A 20,942-nucleotide genomic window follows, 5' to 3' on the forward strand; every position below is an offset into this window, starting at 1 on the left:
TTAAACTTGTGATCCTCTTGCTCCAGCTGAGGTTACAGTCCTGCATCCATAGGAATGAGGAACAAATGGAGAATTGTGGAATTTTTAACTATGTAAGACGTGTTACATTTGTTTATGCTGTGGAGTATTTATCTATGTTAAGGTATGTTACATTTGTTTATACTTCCTTTGTTAGCATGTAAAGACGTGTAACATTTGTTTATACTGCATTTGTTTAATTATGTAAAAATGTATTGCATTTGTTTCACCTTGCCTGCCTAGGGCATCTGATTGGTCAAATAAAAAGCTCAACATCTAATAGCTAGGCAGTACAGAAATTGGCTGGGCTGGTGGGCAGAAAAAGAATAAGTGGGAGGAGAATTCTAGGCTTGAAAGAAGAGAGAAAGTAGAATGCAGAAGAAAGAGAGGGACACACCCAAGAACCCAGGCAGCCATCAGCCAGACAGATAGGAGAAGAAGGAAAGTATGACATACAGATAGAAAAGTACAAAGCCCTGATACAAATCATAGAAAAGAGGAACAGATTAAAATGAGATAAGGTAGACTATTCATAACTAATAATAATCTCCGTGTCATGGTTTGGGAGCTGGTTGGTGGTCCAAAATGAAAAAAGCTTGCTATGGAAAATATTGCATGTTATGAGATGTTTATACCAAGTAGCTTGTGTGAGAGACTGAATGTAAAAACAAAATATAAACACTTCTAAGAGAGTTGAATTTAAAATTGAATCTCTCAAGTATTAGATACAATGTAACACTTATTTTAAAAAAAAGATAGTTTTTATATTACACAACACTTTATATCACACAACACTTATATAAAGATATCATTTACTCACACCAATGAATTAATAGATATCAGAAATTATATACAACAGGGGTTGCCTTGGTAATGGATAGATATGGAAACCCAAAGTGAGGTCAATGAGACGTTTTAGCTTAGCAGCTTTTTTTTTTTTTTAATTTATTTAACTTTCTTTTTAATGTGCATTGGTGTTAGACCCCCTTGGAACTGGGGCTACAGAAAGTTGTGAGCTGCCATGTGAGTACTAGGAATTGAACCCGGGTCCTTTGGAAGAATAGTCAGTTCTCTCAGATGCTGAGCCATCTCTCCAGGTCCTAGCAGCTGGTTTTAAAGTTGCACAAGTAACATACAATTATGAACTGGTTATGTAATTTAAAATAATTAAAAAATTTTAAGAGATGGAGATCTGATAAACCAAATTTAAAACACATTTTATAATTTCAACTTCACTAACATAATCATAAACTCATCATTAAGCCGGGCATGGTCAAACAATCCCTGCACGTGGGAGACAGAGGCAGGAGAATATCTGTGAGTTTCAGAACAGCCTGGCTTACACAACTAGTTCCAGGGCACCCAGGGCTACACAGTGGTATCCTGTCTCAAAGACTCACACAAAAAATAATGAATTTTTTATGTCATCCCTCTTCCATATAGAAAGAAATACAACTATCTATTCACTCTTAACTTTCCTTAGAAAATTTCTCTTGAGATTTAATCACAGAATCACTAAAATCACTGTAATCTAACAAAAAGTACAATTAAAACTGAATAGATGAGAACAGAAGGAGCAGGAATACCTTACTCTTCACTGTTGAAAACTCACCTACGAAAGGATTTTACCAAGAAAACACTCCAGTAAAAATTCTGTCACACTGGAAAACCTTTTGATCCTTTTACAAATTCGTCAGGAAGGCAGGTGAGAACTATAGTGATCTCCTGAGATGACTTGTTTTGCGATGCAAGGAAACATACCCCACCCTCTTCAACCATCCCCTCAAGGACCATGCCCAAGCTTAATTTTGTCAAGCGACTGATGTTCTTGGAGATGGGTATGAGTCAACTCACAAGCAGATGCTGAGAAAATTGAGTGTGATTGATTTTCTAAGGTTAACACTGACCTCAGACACCAACAGCCTGATAAATTAAAACTAACACCTGCTTTCTGAAAGAAATCTCACAAAAGGTATCCACCCAGGGATGCTTTTGTCATATTGGAGTGCCACATTGGCAATCCTAATAAGTTTTAGTTTTCTTTAATTATCACATTTTTGGCATCAATATAAAAGTATAGTCTCCCCAGGAAAGGAAGGAGGAGGAAAAAGAAGAGGAGGAAGAGGAGAAAGAGGAAGAGGAAGAGGAGGAGGAGGGGGAGGAGGGAGAGGAAGAGGAGAAGAATTAAATCAAACTGTGTATTACTCACAGACATGCACAAATAGCAACAAAATGATGGAGGTGGGTCTTGTATTAATCTGTTGCTTTCATTGGTTAATTAATAAAGAAACTGCCTAGGCCCATTTGATAGGCCAACCATTAGGTGGGTGGAGTAAACAGAACAGAATGCTGGGAGAAAGAAACCGAGTCAGTGAGTCGCCATGATTCTCCCACTCCAAACAGACGCAAGTTAAGATCTTTCCTGGTAAGCCAGCTCGTGGTGCTACACAGAATATTAGAAATGGGTTAGATCAATATGTAAGAGCTAGCCAATAAGAGGCTGGAACTAATGGGCCAGGCAGTGATTAAAAGAATATAGTTTCCGTGTAATTATTTTGGGTAAAGCCATGCGGGCAGCTGGGTGCCAGGGACACAGCCCCGCTGCTCTTATTACAACAACAAAAAGGAAATTAAAATTCCTTTTATCTTTCTTTAGTAGAACATCTTTAGACTGCTATAACCTTTGACCCTTCACTTGGCCACAAAACATCCCAAGTTGCTCCTTAGAATACACAACCAACATTTTCTCTAGCAATTTCTCAAAGAGCAAAGCTTGGGAAAAATCTTACTACCATGGATTTCTCAAGAAAATTTTCCAAAGGCAGGTGTCTGAGCACTCAGCCCATGTTGTCACCAGCACGAGTTTGGTTTCACCTTATGGCACTAGGGCTCCAAGAAGACAACCCCTAAGATATCAGAAATTATGCCACAAATAATTAATATCACTAACTTCTTTGGCCTAATGAAAATAAATCTAATTTAAAATATTTCATGAAGCATTCTAGAGCTGAACATAATTATGATCCTTGGAATTCTAACATTCCCCCTTAGACTCTTTAGTGAGGGACAGTAACATTATAAAAATCTTAGAGATAGATCACATTTAGAGTGAACGACACTGAGAAAATGTTCAAGTACACACATCTGGCAACATTATCTGTGGGATTCATTTAGCATTTATTGGCCTCCAATCAACAAAACAAAGCAAAAAAATTAGTTTGGAACACACAGGAGTCTAAGAATTAACTATGTCTTTCTGCATCAAAACGCCAGAGTTATCATTGCAATGATGACGACCTTAGCCAGACGCTGCAATTAATTATATGGGTAACAATAGGAAAACAAGGAAGAACCACTCATGCATGTTTAGTACCACTACTTTCTTTTGTCTGCATGAATCCATAAAAGATATGAATATTTTTTAAATCACCCTATTTAATAACAGTACTCTTCATAATATTCATAAAAATTTCTTATTATCCTGATAACAGACTCCTGGTCTTGCATGTTTTTGCTAAATAGTCAGAGAGATTGCTGTTTTCTCCTATGATGATAACATAAATTACTAAGGCACAGTATCGAAACAACATTTGAGTTTTAATAATTCTAAAATTTCAGAGCTGTAAAAAAAAAATCCCCATAGCGTTTGCTTACAAATTCTACAGTCTTATCTGCACAAGTAACTGATGGTATCATCATCATGAAAACTTCCATCACGCTGCTCTGAGACTGACGAGGGAGGGTATCTTCAGAGCAAAACCTGCATCCTACTGGGTTATAGTCCCACTCACTAGCAGATAGTTAAGAAAACTTAATGTACTTTGAGTATTTATCCCAATGTAAGATCGCAAAACATCAGTCACTTACGATTTTGAGTCATCCCATAACACACAATAGGGATTCAAAGTGCCCTAAAAATAAAGAGAACAAAATATACCATGAGTATACATATAAAAATTGTTGAATTATTAAAATACACATTGAATGTTGGCTTTATAATCTTGTAGTCAAAGATACGTTAAAGATATACCACAAAGGGTTTTCATTTCATCCTGTAAGAAATTCACATTTTCTTTCCCATAGATTTGGAAATTTTGTTTGGTGAAATTTTATCAAAACAATTATCTTTATTCCCAATATAAATAGTTTTTTAGTATGTTGAAAAAGAAAGCTGAATGCTTCATATATTGTAGGGTCATGTCATGGTGATTTGTATGTCACATTCATTTCTCTGATTGTAATTGCTCAATTACATTATTTATGAAGACCAAGGCATTTACAACGTTATGCTAGAGTGAAATGCCCACCCTGCACCACACGTGTACACACCCCATCACCATGTCATCTCGTTGGCTTTTCCTAGAGAACAAGAGAATTGCTAAATGTCCATTTCCAGAGCCCAGTAAGAAATGGAACTTTAATCAACAGGTCATAATTCAGTGAAGTCATATGTAATGAAACTCTAAGAAAAGGAGATGCTAGATTTTCTGCATCTGAGGAATGCTGTATTAAATACCCACCATGGCCTTTAGGATGCTTTTTCTACACCCAGTTAGTCCAAGTAATTTGTTTTGAAGAGTCCTGATATTGACAAATGATTTCTTTCTCTTTGTCTGTTCATAATTGGCTTTCCACCCCCTTAAATCTACCTCAATTCTTTATGTAGAATATTTACATATCTAAAAATTCTATCATGCTCCCTAAGAGTTTTTACTATTCCATTAAAGACATCCTGCGGCTTCATTTTCTCTTATTCTTCATGATACATACTTCCTGAGACATATCTTAAAAGTTCACTGAGGTAAAACATCTACTTGTATCCAGTCTGTGCAGAGCAAAGTGGTGCTATTTCCTCTCCAATTTAGAAAACATATTAGTAATAATATAAACTAAAGATTATATCAGCTAGCTGGTAATGTCTTCCTGAACTGAACTGCTATTACTCACATTGCCTCTTACACAGAGTCTATTGGGAACCTTTAAATTCTGACGTGGGTACCCTACACACTCACTGTTGTTTCTAAGCTTTGAATCATCATAGGCTTAAGATGCACGCATGACTGTATCTTCATCCCACCAAGTCATTGGTAAAATCAGTGACCAGGCCAACCCAGTTTAAGAGGCACAGAGCTAATATGGACTGCTGTGTTCCTTTTTTCATGTAAACACTCTCCTTCGGAAACAAGCAAGGATAATTCAGTCTTTAGAACCCCAAGTTTCTAATTACGGGGCTGAAAGGAACGTCCTGAATATCTAGAAAGGAGTCATGGTGGGACAAGAGATATTCACTGGATCAACTTTGGAATTTTATTAGAAATAACAATCAGTCTCATTAAAGTTTATGAAATCCACTTAACCTCATTTATTTATTACGCATTTTAATAGCTACATATGAGTAACTCTAATATTTACAACACAATTTTACTCCCAAAAGAACATATTCAAGGCATCTTATCATCAATCATACCCAAATACTATGTTTTCAGACTCTATTATATCATAAATATACTCCCTTTCCTGGAAGAAAATGGCCATAGCCCTATAGAAGGTAGATAAGAAACATACATATGGAATGTTTCTATAATAAGCAAAAAGATATAAACATCACTAGTCAGAGATTCCTAAGGACAACACTAGCAGTCTGTGCTAATAGCAAGAGGTTTTATGGAATGCATAGATTCTATCAGGCTTTTAAGGGAAATTATATCTGCATGGTCATGAGATGAGGATACAATGGTGTCCCACATAGATTTGTTTTTTACTGTCTTTATCAGATCTTATCTGGTTTTTCTTGGATTTGTAACTATTGTAATTTTTCTGATAAATATTAAAAAGCTAAAATATCATATAGCTTTGTTGTATTTATCTAATATTTTATTCACAGCAGCTCATTATCCTTGGTTTATCACAATGAAGAAGAGGACTTGGAAGTGCACATTTCATGAATATTAAATACAAGTGTAGGTAAGGAATCTGCTTCTAGAAGTCTTTCTTTCTTTTCTTTTTCTTTTTCTTTTTCTTTTTCTTTTTCCTTTTTTCCAAAACAGGGTTTCTTGCTTTGGAGTCTGTTCTGGAACTAGTTCTTGTAGACCAGGCTGGCCTCAAATTCACAGAGATTCTCCTGCCTCTGCCTCTGTCTCCTAAGTACTGGGATTAAAGGCATGTGTCACCACTGTCTGGCTGCTTCTAGAAATCTATGAGTTATGTCAAACTTTTCTATAGACACAGGATACTTACATGCTTGATTTTTTTTTAAGTTATATACATGAGCAGTGTGTTTGGATGCGTATTTGTGCACCATGCGTGTGTCTGAGGCCTGCAAAAGCCAAAGACAAGAATGAATTCTCTGAAACTGGAGTTGTTACCAACAACTGTGAGGCACTATTTGGGTTCTGGTACTAGAACCTGGGTCCTTTGGGAGAGCAACCAGTATTTTTAACTGCTGAGCCACCTCACTAGCCTCAGTGCTTGGTTTAAATTATTTATATTGATTGCAGGTTAAAACAAGAGAAAACAATATCAGAGAGCAAATGCAACCTAATCTTCAAGCATTGGCTACCCTTTTCTCATCTACTGCCCCAATGCTTTAGATTAAGTTGTAAAGATAGAATGTATCTTGTAGTCTTACTACATAATTTGGTCTATACTCAGTTCTATTCTCTAGTTTTACCACACCTTTACCTCTTAGATTCTATTTCATGCTTCTCTCACTTCCTCTCCTTATGAAAATAATATTAATATCAGCCTATGAGAATTAATACTGGTGTGAAATGTACCATCCCAGCCAACATGCACAAAACAGGCCAATGCTTCTCTGGATAGATCATGCAGTGTAGTTGCCGCTGCGTATGTAGACTTAGGCACCGTGATCAATAACGGAACATTTGAAGCTTTGCAAGTACACAGAACAGCAGGTATGGTTATCTTAATACTTAGATGGACTCAGTTACATAAGAAATAGAAGGCCAAGTATGAAAGAAAGAGCAGCAACAAATGAACTCTTAAATACAATGAAGGAATCCCAAACAGGCTGAGTGGTTCTTCCAAAAAAGTACTTATAAAATATTGGCTATAATTTTCAGATACTTCTGTCACAGTGACCGTGCTACAAGATCTGTTTTGACGAACTTATGGAAATCAATATTAGAAAGGACAGTCTTACAGAAAGCAGGAAGAAAATGTAATGGCAGGAACTAGCAGACTGTAAGCAATCTGGGAAGGAACCCACACAAGCTGGCTTTAAATTCATTAACTAACGAAAGTTGTCAGGTACATGGGACAGATGGGCTAAAGACTAATTTACCAAGCTGTCTATGTAATTGACACTTAAATGCACTGAAACCGCATACATTTGAAAAAGTTTAGAAAATATGCACTGTTATTGTCAATTTTTTATCAAAACAAACAAATAATCTGCCTCCGTAGACTCCAATCAAAATGGTACAATTCAAGTCAATTTAAGAATCTTGGTTACACACTTTTACACATTTTAAAAGAGCACATGGCTCAAATTTCCTAATTACAAGACAAGACAGAAAAATGGCCAAAATATAGGAGCGTTGGAAATGGGAAGAAGTTTCTCATGTTGGAGTCCGGCTGAAGCCTCTGGGCCCCTGAGACTTGAGAACTCCAGAACAATTAACACTTGCTTAAGGCCTTTCCCCCTTTCCCAGCTGTAAAACTGAGATATACTAAAAACCTCACCAGAAGCCTCTTTTACAAAAAGACAGATTCTAAAATCCTTCTGTAACCCCTATGACTCATGGTGTAAAAATGGAGGGTCCTTTAGAAAACCATTACACAGTGAAATCCAACAGTTTCCCAAAATCTTATATACACTCAACACGAGGACATTTGAATCACTATTCTCCCCTAAGAAGTCCACATTTACACAAGGGTCTTGTTCTTCCCCCAAGAGCCTGTCTCCTAATCTCCACGACTAAAATCTATGTCAAGAATATCTTTAGAGGGTTGGGGAGATGGTTCAGCTTTTAGAGAATTTAATGTTCTCATAGGACAGGAGTTTGACTCCCAGAACCCACATCAGGAAGCTCAAAACTGTTACAGAACACCCAATGCTCGCTTCCGGCTGCTGTGGGCACGTGTACACATTACAGACACACAGATATACACACACTAAACACACACTCACACATCACACACACACACATTATACACATACGCACCACACATATACACACACTACACACACACACATTACACGCATATTATACACATACATACCGCACACACATCACACACACACACACACGGGAAAAATAAGTCTTTAAAATGTTTTTAATAAACTGCAACTCTTTTGAGCGCCCACACCTGTGCTCTCGTGTGTGCTTTATTCCTTCTCTATCCACCTTTCTATTTTTATTGAGCCTCAGCTCTCCCTTACACTGGAAGAAAAAATCTTTTCTAATTTACCCCTATGAAAGTCCCCAGAGATTTAGGCGACACTTCAACCTGTGGAGGTAACAGAGCAGAGCTGTGTCTCAACTCCAGCTGCCCTCACAACTACTACAGATACTCTACGCTCTACCTTAAAGAGCCTTTCCTGTTTTCTTTTAGCTTTCTCTTCTGTTTCAACACCAACCAAAGCATGTATTTATTTAACAGCGGGACATAGGGTCAGCATGGTCAATGTGTTCCATTTGGGCGATTCTCTCTTTCCCTTTTCTGTGCACAGAGGACTTGACATCCTCTTATATGTGAAGTGGTTCTAGAGTGGTACTCATAATTGGATTCTTTCCCCTATAATGGAATATTTTAAATACATCTAACTTTGGGGATAAAGATAAGGGCAGGGAAAAGGGTCAGGGAAGTCTTACAAAAAGCCTACAAAATCGGTTGGTGAGAAAAAAGTAATCTGTTGGCAAAAAGGACAGTTGGAACCGTATTTTCTTCCCACCAAGTCAAGCACCAAGGCTGGCTGGACCTGTCTGGGGACACTGGATCAGATGCACAGGCATTCTGGAGTGTCTGAAGGTAACCTGTGACTCACTGTATTTGGCTTTTAGTAAAAGCTAAAACCGGGGTTTAGTTTTTAGATGCCAATAAGGCATATTTATGTGATCACAAAGTTGCATGAGGAACGTGTGTAAAAAATCAGAAAGAAAGCCCACACTGTGCAAATGACATAAAAGTTGTTCCCTATGGCAACAAGTGAGCAATAGATCATTGAAGCTTATCTTTCCTGTCTGAGTGAAACTTTTGGATAGTGATAGATATGATAATTAGCATGACAATGATTTTATTTAGTATACATGTATTAATTCATCACTTTGTAACCCATAAATATATAGCAACATTATTTGTCAATTAAAAAATATGAAAAGATAAAAATCAGTATTGGCAGGTAGCTAGTCAGACAACTAGCAGGTTTGTAGGCCACTGGGGATGACCTAACCTCACAATGAGCATTGGGCCCTCCTTTCATTTCCGTGATAACACACCAATTTGTGAAAGAGGAAGTTTCATAATTGCTCATCTTAGACTTCATAATGCCATGGGCAAGGAAGAAAGAATCATCAAAACTGACCATATAAAGATTTAAAATATCATTGAAAGGGTAGAAGTTCTAGGGCTTTGTTGAATCCAACAAAGGTGTCAAGGGAAAGCGATCTCATACTGGTTAAGCATGGATAATATACAAATATAAATTTTCTTTAGTTTTAAAATCCATCAACCAGGCTATGGTACTGGGAAGGCAGAGGCAGGTGGATCTGTGAGTTCAACGCTGAACTGATCTACAGAGTAAGTTCTAGGACAGCTAGAGCTACACAGAGAAACCCTGTCTTGGAAACCAAATCAAAATAAAAAGCAAGCAAGCAAACAAAATTCATGTTGTACAGTTTTGGTTTAATGAATAAGATATGACTCATAGCCTGGTCCTGTTGGGGACATGGCATTCTAAACAGCCCACAAAATTATAAGATTGCAACAAACTGTCAGGGGAGCACCCTTGCAGACAGCTGATTTTCCTGAGGCATGGCGAGGAGGGATAACTCTCTCCTCATGAAGGGTGGGTTTTGACACACAAGAGAGCGCTTTCTCAGTGCAGCTGCCTGCAGATCCTCACTGCTATGAGGAACTTATACCTTGAAAAGCAGTACTTCTCCTTTTGCTTTTTACAGATCCTCTGTTTGGGTACTAGTCAAAGCCCAAGCCTGAGTGCCCTGGTGCTTATGATTCTATTCCCTTCCAAGCTCCCCAACTACATGGAAGTGTTTGCAAAATTTATCTGGAACTCAAAATGTCTGGCTTTCTCTCTTCTCCTGTCCGTTTCCCTTCCTCGGGAAGATTCTGGCATTAATGGTCTTCCTTTGCTGCTCTTCTCCAAATCAACAATAAAACTGAATTAAAACTTCTTTTTGAATGTGTTTTATTACTTATTGTAAGCTTTAATTATTATTATTATTATTTATCTGTGAGACTAAGAACCAGCAAATAGGGGTTTGTGTTCCCCAGGAACAAGCTGGCTGGTTTGTTATCATCCAGACTTCCAAAGGTTCATAGACGGAAGCTGCAGACGTCACAGGAAACTGCCTATCAGGAATGTCTCAACTTTTGCACTTTTTATACTCTCTCGATTCAAAACAGCCCTTGCCTGTGGAAACAATGCAAGTAAACAGATGTGGACATAAATAGCTAAAGACACAAAGAAGGGACACAAGGAAGGACAGTGACTTCATCTTAACTACTTTAACATTTCTAGGGCTCTGAGTCAGATGTTCCAGAATGATTCTTTCTGTCACGTTCACTGGTGCCACAGACACCGAGTTCTTCAGTGTGAATGAGATACTACTATATTTTCTTCATTTTCTAAATTTACAATAAGGCCTTAGGTAAAAATAACCTGGTAGAGAACATACTTAATGTGTAAGAACCTCTGTTCAATCTTCAGTGCAAAACAAGAAACAAATTAAGCACACACATATCCAACACACACAAGAGCACACACAAATACACAATATACACATGCAAGAAACATACACTCACACACAGGCTAGACTTGGCTGAGTTTAGCTTCACCAGGGGGAATCATGCCTAGTCATCTACCTGTGCCTGGAGAGGTCAGAGAACTCAAGAGGAAAATATACTACCATTACTTTCTTAAATCAGTATAATTTCTAAATTTGTTCTAAATACTTTTCCATAGAGCCACAGAGAAACATAGGTTTTGCCATTCATCAAAAAAGGTTTTTTTTTTCTTTTTTCTTTTTTTTTTTTGTAGCACAGAAGATAAATCTACATTTTAACTCCTGCACCTATGCTCAAGGAACATCTCTGATGGGGAGACAAGATTGTAAGAGCCAGAGGACCAGGAAACCTGCTGTGAGATTGTGCTTTCTAGTTATGATAGAGAAGCTACACCAATGAAATCTCAGCAACATGGTCACCTGAACAACTGAACAATTCCAGGTGACATCCCAATGTAGATGAGGAAAATCTCACACATCTCCACCTCGAGATGAACTACAAGCAATTAACAATTGCTGAGCAAGGAAGAATTATTATTCTCCAGAGACTGGGATTACTAATTGGTTATTCATTATGCACACTGAATGGATTGTGTTTTATGTGTGTGTGCACGTGCACGCATATAAAAATAATAGTTAAAGAAGAGGACGTTGGTAATTTGAAATTCGGAGTGGGATGGGGAAGACATGGTAAGAATTAGCAGAGGAAGGGAGAAGCAATGTAATTATATTCTAATTAATTACATATGTGTATATATCATACATACACATACATGCACACACACATACCTGAAATTCAACTAAAGGAATTAGATTGAATACCCTCAATCTATTTTCTATGTAATGATAAATACAACTCCATATTATAGTATTCTGGTTATAGTAGAAAGTGAAATACAGGTTTAACTCTCTGTGTTTTGCTGGCACTGTTTCTGAAGGAATTTGCCATGTATCTAAAGTCTTAAGAACTTCAGAACTGTATAAATAACAGCAATATACTAATCTATAGAAATGTAAGACCCAGAATATTTTGATAGATTGTGAAGGCGTCTATTGAAAGTATCATATTGAGGACCAGTTACACCAAAGATGTGGAAAAGAAAGAGAGGACTTTGCTAAAACAGTGACAGAAAGGTAAGTACATTGAGAAATCCACTCTTATTAATATCTAGACCAGTCATATCTATGTCTTATCAGTCTTGGAAAGTTAGTGATTATTTAATTGGAGAAAGCATACACTCAATTTAGTTTATGTTTACTCTTTACATATTAAGGAAATGATGCAGAGTTTGGATAGCATAACAGTTTTCTAATTTCAGAGATATGCCATAAACCTGATTGGTCATTATTTCTTTATGAATATGGTTTGTCATATAGAAAGCAGTAAAATGTAGAACTGTAGTCATATTTTATGCATGTCTTTAAAATAAATTTATTGTTCCTATACATACATCTTAGAGTTTTTTAACCCATATGTGATTATATTGTTCACAATAATAATTAAATATATTCTAAAATATTTTTCAGCAAACAAGGGCCTTCTAGAGATGAACAACTCAAATATTTCCTATAATTTAAAATAGCAATAACTTTAATAAATAACTACTTAGGTAGATGCCATATAACCTTCGGCAAGGACTATTTCTGTTGATAGTTAAGAATGTGTCCAGATAAGGATTACATGAGGTTGTAGAGGTTGTAGCAAAGATGGAAATGGGCAGAAGTAATTTGCACAGTGGCAGTCTACCCACAGAGAAGTTCAGCGAAGTTGCTACAGGAACATAGCATAAGTACGGATTTCAGGATGTCTTCATCTAGCATTTTGTGCATATCATCTCGTGCTGTCTAGGTGATGCTGTCTCATGACAGCCTTCAACTGTTTCCATTACCCCTCACCATCTTACATTGACCACTCTCCATGTCTGATGATTTCTTTAACGATGGTCCTACAGTGCTAACACGATAGTCAAGGAAAGATGCACTCTAGTAGGCAGTGATTTTTATAGGAAAGAGTGGTGTACTTTAGTCCAGTTATTTCTAAATGATATTCTCAATATGGAATATAGATTATCTTCATCTTATTTTTTTCTTTTCGAGACAGGGTATCTCTGTAGCTTTGGAGCCTGTCCTGGAACTAGATCTTGTAGACCAGGCTGGCCTCAAACTCACAGAGGTCTGCCTGCCTCTGCATCCCTTCATCTTATAACTAGTTTGAGGGGGCTCCAATGCAGGCTCTATTAACTTTTGACTGCTTTGCTAGCACATTACCACAAATATAGAAGCTCAAAACAACATGGATTTAGAATGTCACAGTTTCCACAGGTCAAAAGTCAATTAGGTTTTATTTTATTTTGGTTACTGTTATTGTGATCAACACTGTGACAAAAAGCAAGTTGGGGTTTGAAGGGAAGTCAGAACAAGAATCTAAAGTCAAGAACTGAAGCATGGGTCATGGGAGAACATTGCTCACTGACCCGCTGCATGGCTTGCTCACCCTTCTTTCTCATACAATCTGGGGCCACCTGCCCAGGTGCAGACTACTCATACTGAACTGGGCCCTACCATATCAATCATTAATCAAGAAAATGCACTATAAACTTGCCTGGGTGTAATCTGATGACATTTCCTCATTTGAGGTTCCTCTTCCTAGATAATTCTAACTTGTGTCAATTTAACAAAACCCAAACAGGACACATTTCTGCTTAAGAATTTTACATGATCGAAATCAAAGTGTTGGTAGGCCTGCATCCCTTTCTAAAGAACATGGGTGAGTTCATTATAGTTCCTTTCAGTTGTAGGACTGAGGTCCCACTTGTTAGTTAGCAACCAAGGGTTGTTATCAGTTTCTGAGACCACATCTGGACTTTGGGCTGCTTTCTCTGCCTTCAATGATAGCAGTGACAAGTTGAGGCCTTCTTACATTGCTTTTGTTTGACCACATCTGGGGAAAGTTCTTTACAATCAATGGCTCATTTTAACTAAACCCCATCTATTCTGAAGACCCGCGACAACTACCTAATGGCAAAGTCTCTACGTTCAATCACTTTACAACATTCACTTTGAACATACACATATTATAAATGTACATACATAAGACATGGGTTTGGATATACAATCACACAGAAGTCCCATTTGACATGTAATAGGACACATTCACAGGCTCTAGGAGAGAAGGAGCTGGCAATTTTAAAAGGTCGTTGTGGTGGTATCTTGTTTGTACACTAACAAATAAAGCTTGCGTGAAGATCAGAGGGCAGAGCTAGCCACTAGTTAACATAGAGGTCTGGAGGTCTGTACAGACAGACAGAAGTCCTATGGTTGTGTAGAGAGAGGCATCTAAGGTGGGAGGAGACAGTAGCTTTACCCTTTTCTGGCTGACAGGTTTACAAGGTAAGAGTTGGCTGTGACTTGCTCCTTTGTCTCTCTGATCTTTCAGCATTTACCCTGATATCTGGCTCTAAGTTTTTCTTAAAAACACCAATTAGAACTCATGCAATATGGCCTTTATTCTGCTTCCCACACAGAAGCTCAAACTGGCCTACTAGCTATTTTTATAAATAAAATTTTATCAGGATAGAAACATATCTATTTACATATTTTATTTATATATGTAGAAATAAATATTTATTTATGTATTTCCTGTAGCTGTAGCTGTTTTCAAAATATGCTAGCACGATTGAATACATGTGACAAAAATAATTAGGCATCCATGTATGAAGTGTTTACTACCTGCCACTTCAGTGAAAAAAATTGCTGAACCTTGCTTCACAAGTAGGAATATTTTCTAAATATTGTTCTAAAATATTTTCATAAAATAACAAGTAAACATTGTAGATAAGAAATAAACTACATGGGAAATGTGAGGAGGACCCTTTCTCATGTTGAGAAATAGAAACTATAAGTCAAAGAAGTAATTAGAGCACACCCTTTATCTTGCTTTTAGCTATTGGCAGAGCATCTATCTCCTTGTCTGGTTAGCATTTCAAGATTTTCCAACAAAATAATCATTAAGAGTTTTAATCAGGCAAATTATCAGAAATTTCTTCCAAACAGACAAAAGTTAGAAAGGAAAAACAATTGAAAAAGTGGCATTTGTGAAAATCATGGATTCATAGATTGCAATGGGAGATGATTTTCAACTTCATCAACTTTGATAATCATGAAATTACTAGTGAATTCTGGGATTTAATTTTATTGCTTCTCATGCTTATCAATGGAAGAAAGCACTGAACATTTACACCATGTTTCCCTCTATAATTTATAAATGATATGGTTTGTGATCAATTTTCATTCATACACATATATCAAATTTTATTATTTGTATGTCTGATGTGTTATATTACACGAATATGGTAAAGGAAGTAAAACATACAAGCCATATTCCTGTAAGAATTTACATATATATCTACTTCAGGAGCTCCAAATAACTCTGATAATTTGCTTCTCAGCATTGATAAACAGAAGCAGTAGCATCCTACCTACAGTATTGATGTCTTTTGTTTATTTGCTTTTTTAAGATCAGGTTGCAAACCAGTATTATTCAGAAGCATATTTCAATTCTGACAGAAAGAATTACATAGCTATATTTTATTTGGAAAAGCAGTAAATTTTCAGACTTGCAAAGTTGAAACACATGACGTAACTACAGTGCCTTTATTTTCCTAATCTTCTAACTTATCTTTAAATGCAAGGGTGCCTTCTACCTCGGAGAGACACGGTAGGTCTAGATTATCACCCAACAAACAGTCAGAGTGAGTGTATGTGCATGAACTTTTGTGTATATATAGATTCAAGCTACTGTCCTTATTTAAATCTCAGTAGTTATTTTCAATAAAATGATTATCTTCACGTATATCTCATAGAATTAAAAAAAATTGTATATGTAAAAGTTTAATTCTTAACAACAACAGTGATATACAAATGTCTTTCTGGGAAAACCAACATTGATAATACTTAAAAGCAAGGGATTGCTATGTCTAAACATTAAGCATCAGAAACTTTTCCTTTATAGCTCGTGGGAGTGAAGCTTCAACTCTGAGAAAGTGAACGGTGAATAGTGCACCGCTCATTAGTGACTATGCTAGTTAGAGCGGCAATTTACTTTGCTAAATAGCATTTGGAATGGCATGGTTCCATATTCTATTTCCTGTTCCTGCGGGTTCCCAAGGGCCTTATTACATTTAACATACTATAAATGCTATTTGTGAAAAAGCTTTTTAAAAGGGCAGATTTCATTTACAAATGTTAATAGGCTTTTCCCTAGACTCGCTATAACATGCAATTCCCATCTCTCTGTTTTATTCACATGACATATGAAGCACTTCCCATGTGTAAGCTGTTATCCTTTGCTCAGCACAGAACACGCAGCAGATACTGTAGCTATATGAAAATCGGTATATATATATAAAAGACATGAATATATATATAAGACATATATATATATACACACACAGATGTGCCACTATGGTTTTTTATATTAAAAATATTTCAATTGCAAAGATAAAATCAGTGAATATGCAGATATGTGCCTATTAAGAAGCCTTAGCTTATTTGCTTCAGTGTTCACATTAAAATTCATTTTGTTATATTCTAACTGAGATTTCAATGTTTCGCATAGGCTATTTTATTACTTCTTTAATGGAAATAAACTAATATCAGCATATGAGATGCTAGTATATGACTGGCAATAAATATCAAGATATTCAGTAAATCAGTCACGTACTATTTTCTTTGGTGAAGAATAAAATATTTTTCAAAATTAAATTTTGGTGATAATACCAATGTAAATGTAATAAGAGTTAAAAATTCAAAACAATAAGCCCAAAGGCCTATAAATATTGTAAAAACTATGTGATACATATTTAAAGTAGAGGAAGAACAGAATTGTCCAGAGAAGCACTGGTCTAGAAGCGCTAGTTAGAGTCATGTTTGAAAAGAGAAGCTCATCAAAACTAAAGGTCAGAAGGACATCAAATTATGCCTCCCCTTTGTTTAATAAGCTCTACAGCTTCCTATTCTCTCTTCACTTTGTTTTTGAGTGTTTGCTATATATTTGTTTACATTGCCTTCAGAAATTGGAATCTATTCAATGAAAAATTTTTGGGTGGAATCTGATCAACACAATTACTTAAAATATTTAAAAAAAACACTGAATTATTTCTAAGTGAAATATTTCTATGTTGATTTTCATGTCACTATAGGATCTTGCTGGTGCATAATAAAAGTTGTTTATAATCAACTCCATTTCTCATATATATAGATAATATTTTTATATATGGTCTACCTTATTAAAAGCACCCAACTAATATATATTTGCAGAAAAATTTGACTCATATAACAAACATGTTCATTTTATTTATTTATTTTTAATTTTTTTCATTTACATACCAACCACAGTTCCCCCTCCCTTCCCTACTCTTTCTCCCCCCTCACCTAACCACCCATTCACTCCTCAGAAAGGGTTAGGTTTTCTATGGGGAGTCAAAAAAGTCTGGCATATCAAGCTGAGGCAGGACCAAGCTCCTCCCCCTGTATCTAGGCTGAGTAAGGTATCCCTCCAGTGAGAATGGGCTTCAAAGAGCAAGTTCTTGCACTGGGGGAAAATCCTGGTTCCAAGGCCAGAGTCCTCATAAACTGCCCAATTCATAGAAATGTCACCCACATGCAGAGGGCCTAGTTCAGTCCCATGTAGGTTCCCTAGCTATTAGTCCAGAGTCATTGAGCTCCCACTAGCTTGGGTCAGCTGTCTCTGTGGATTTCCCCATCATGATCTTGACCCCTTTGCTGATATAATTTCTTCTCCCTCTCTTCAACTGGACTCTGGAAGTTCGACAGAGTGCTTAGCTGTGTATTTCTGTATCTGCTTCCACAAATTACTGGATGAAGGTTCTATGATGACAATTAGGGAGGTCATCGTTCTAATTACAGAGGAAGGCACCCTCTCAACTATCGCTACGACTCTTATCTGGGGTCATCCTTGTAAATTCCTGGGAGTTTCCCTAGCACCAGATTTCTCCCTAACCCCATAATGGCTCCCACTATCAAGATATCTCTTTCCTTGTTCTTCCTCTCTGTCCCTTCTCCCAACTCAATCATCCTGACATGATATACACTCATTCATAAGTTAGGTATAAGAAGCTAGATAACAAGCAGGACCCTAAGAGAGACATACATGGGAGCCCCTGGGAAGGGGAAATAGGTAAGATCTTCTGAGTAAATTGGGAGGAGGTGTGAACGGGCGGGAAGAGAACACATTCGTTTAAAATAGCCTTGGTAAAGTTACAAGAGTGTGCTATGGTTTTAATATGAAATGTCCCTCACAAGCTCATGTATCAACACTTAAATCAGCCAGTGGGATGATACAGACCCTTCCAGAGGACAGATCTAGTAGGAAGAGGTAGGTCTGAGGGTGTTGTGCCTTTGAAGGTTACACATGGAAACCAGCTTCTCTCAAAACTTCCTGCCTACCAAGAAGAGAAGAATAGCTTCAACCCTAACTCTCACCACTCCTGGGGTCACACAAATTGGGCCCAAACCCTCTAAACCCTAGAGGCAAAATGAATCATTCCTCGCTTAAGTTATTTCATGAACTATTTGTTCAGAGTTGAGAAAAGTAAACAATAAAGTCTGTTTCATTAAAATATTTTTGTGTGTGTGTGATTGTTTTTCCTATTCACCAGAATACATTTCTCTAGCATCTTTCGCATAGGAAGCCAGGTACATTTTCTAATGCTGCTCTGCTTATCTGGTCATCTTAGAATTACACTGCAAATAACATCTCTTATGCTTTACTGCCTATAACTATACAGTGTGTCTACACGAAAGGATAAAAGCAAACAAAACAGATAAAATCTCAGGGAAGTTAGAACACATGAAGAAATAAGTTTCTTATTAAAAAGCCACGGTGTCTCTCCTCTCCAGTTTTCAGTACAGTAACGTGGTGAAAAGGATACTGAGGATAAATCTTCAGTCACATGTCATCGAAAGTAGGAAAGATCTAATAGTTTAAATATTAATTACAATGTTGGAAAGCCATTACAGAAAGATTTGCAGTTTCATTAAACAGTCCCGAAGCCTTCGGCCTCTTATGATAATGTTCTCAGGAAAGATGATTATTTCTTTCTATAAAACTAAGGCCGATTTCTGGGGGAAACTAGAAATTCCACAATAGCAGAAACATCAGAGTTTTGTAGCCCAAAGGGAGTGGATGTAAACTCTCTTCTTCACTAATTACATGAACTTGAGAAAACAATTCAATCACTGTCTTCTTTACTACAAAAATCGCCTTCATAGAAACATTGCAAGGAACAGTAAAATAAAAATAAAATAATACCATACAAATCTGTGATGGCCTTTTTTAATATAGGAGGGGAAATGACACTATTAGGATAGTGTTGACAGGAACCACACTTCTTGGCCTAATCAATTCACTGTTTAATTATTTAATTAAATGTGGACATGATAGGAAGTAATTTTACATCTATGCCAGACTGAATAAGATCCAGTTGCAAGACTCAGCTGCAGCTGGATTGATTTAGGTCATGCTGGCATGAAGTACCAATTCAGACTGCTAGGGCACCCAGAAAAGATGAACAATTCCTTACTCCACCTAAGGGTAAGAGTGAAAAGATTGAAACTGGAAGTATTAGCACTTTTACATGCCACCATATATATTAGATCAATTAAAAAATTAACTTTATGGGTGTTTTGCCTGCATGTATGCTTGTACATCTTATGGGGTCCTTGTGGCCAAGATGACCAGAAGAGGGCATCAGAACCCTTGGAACTTGAGTTCCATATTGTGAGCTGCCTAGTAGATGCTGGGAATTCAACCTGAATCCTTAGAAAGACCAGGCAGTGCTCTTAACCACTAAGCCATATTGCCGGTCTCATTACCTTTAATACCGAAACACAATATTCTGTAAGTTAATTCCCCACCTTGGAACTGTTCATAGTTTTGAATGCTAATAAATTTTAAATCCATATCACTTCCCCCACTACATAGTAAGATAGATTCTTATTTGCAGGCTGACTCCCAAGACATAACAAGAATTCAGTAAACATGCATGCTCAGATAAATGAACAATTTACTAATTATCCTCTGGGATAAACTGAAGACAGTTTTATCATGAAGGAAAACATAGAATTACATGGTTGTCTGCTTTTATACATGTTCATAATGAATAAATTAATTTGTGATTATAGAAAGACAGAAAATGTGCCTTAGTATTATTGGTAAAAATAATGATTATTAACCCCACTCTTGGGCAATTCTGTAAGCAACTCAATGTCAATGACATGATACTTACATTCGCCAAGTGAGCTAGCTCTATCTCCAAAAATGAATCAGTTGTTTTGGGTTCAGGCCTGATTGTGACCACGATGATTTTAGAATTAACGACAGTATAATTTCTGAAACAGAATAATAATGATTAAAAAGAGAAATGATTGATGGAAACTTTCTTTCATGCCACTCCATACCTGTTGGAATGACATTAAGTAATGCATCCCCAGTAAAAGCATAGACACAGACAAATTATTCAGAGAAAGAAGCAGCCAATGCACTCTTACGAACAGCTATCTCAGACTAGAAATTCTGGGGACAAACTAAAGGGCATTTAACCATTTCATATGTAGAAAAGAGGAAAGAAACAACAATATCGGCAATCTTTTGAGTACTTAAGTACAATTCATTCACAAAAAAATAAACAATAAATTGAAACCATCAGACAACCTATAACTGAGAATAACTCATTTATCTTGAGGAAGACCTCACAGCATTATTCTCCAGGAGACCAAATATTCTTGCCAAGTGCTGCTGAGGCAGTTGTTTTTTGGGTTTGTGAGGTGTAGGTGTGTGTGTGTGTTTGTGTGTGTGTGTTTGCTTCTCCCAAATGCATGAAGATGGAAAAAAACTATAATGTGATATATAGAGTA

General features: G+C 36.8%; 1 protein-coding gene across 5 annotated transcripts in view; it reads right to left on the reverse strand.

Moving 5' to 3' along the window:
- Adgrb3 (adhesion G protein-coupled receptor B3) overlaps positions 1-20,942 on the reverse strand; it is a 721,645-nt gene that overhangs the window by 304,949 nt on the left and 395,754 nt on the right. For all 5 annotated transcript variants that reach the window (XM_057752036.1, XM_057752035.1, XM_057752037.1 and 2 more), the window contains 2 exons: positions 20,315-20,417; positions 3,886-3,929 (listed from right to left, as the gene is read on the reverse strand). In XM_057752036.1, coding sequence (XP_057608019.1) covers positions 3,886-3,929; positions 20,315-20,417 — 147 coding nt within the window. The remainder of the gene's footprint in view (positions 1-3,885; positions 3,930-20,314; positions 20,418-20,942) is intronic.

Source organism: Chionomys nivalis, chromosome 19 (genome assembly GCF_950005125.1).
Source record: "Chionomys nivalis chromosome 19, mChiNiv1.1, whole genome shotgun sequence".
In the NCBI taxonomy this organism is placed as follows: Eukaryota; Metazoa; Chordata; class Mammalia; order Rodentia; family Cricetidae; genus Chionomys; species Chionomys nivalis.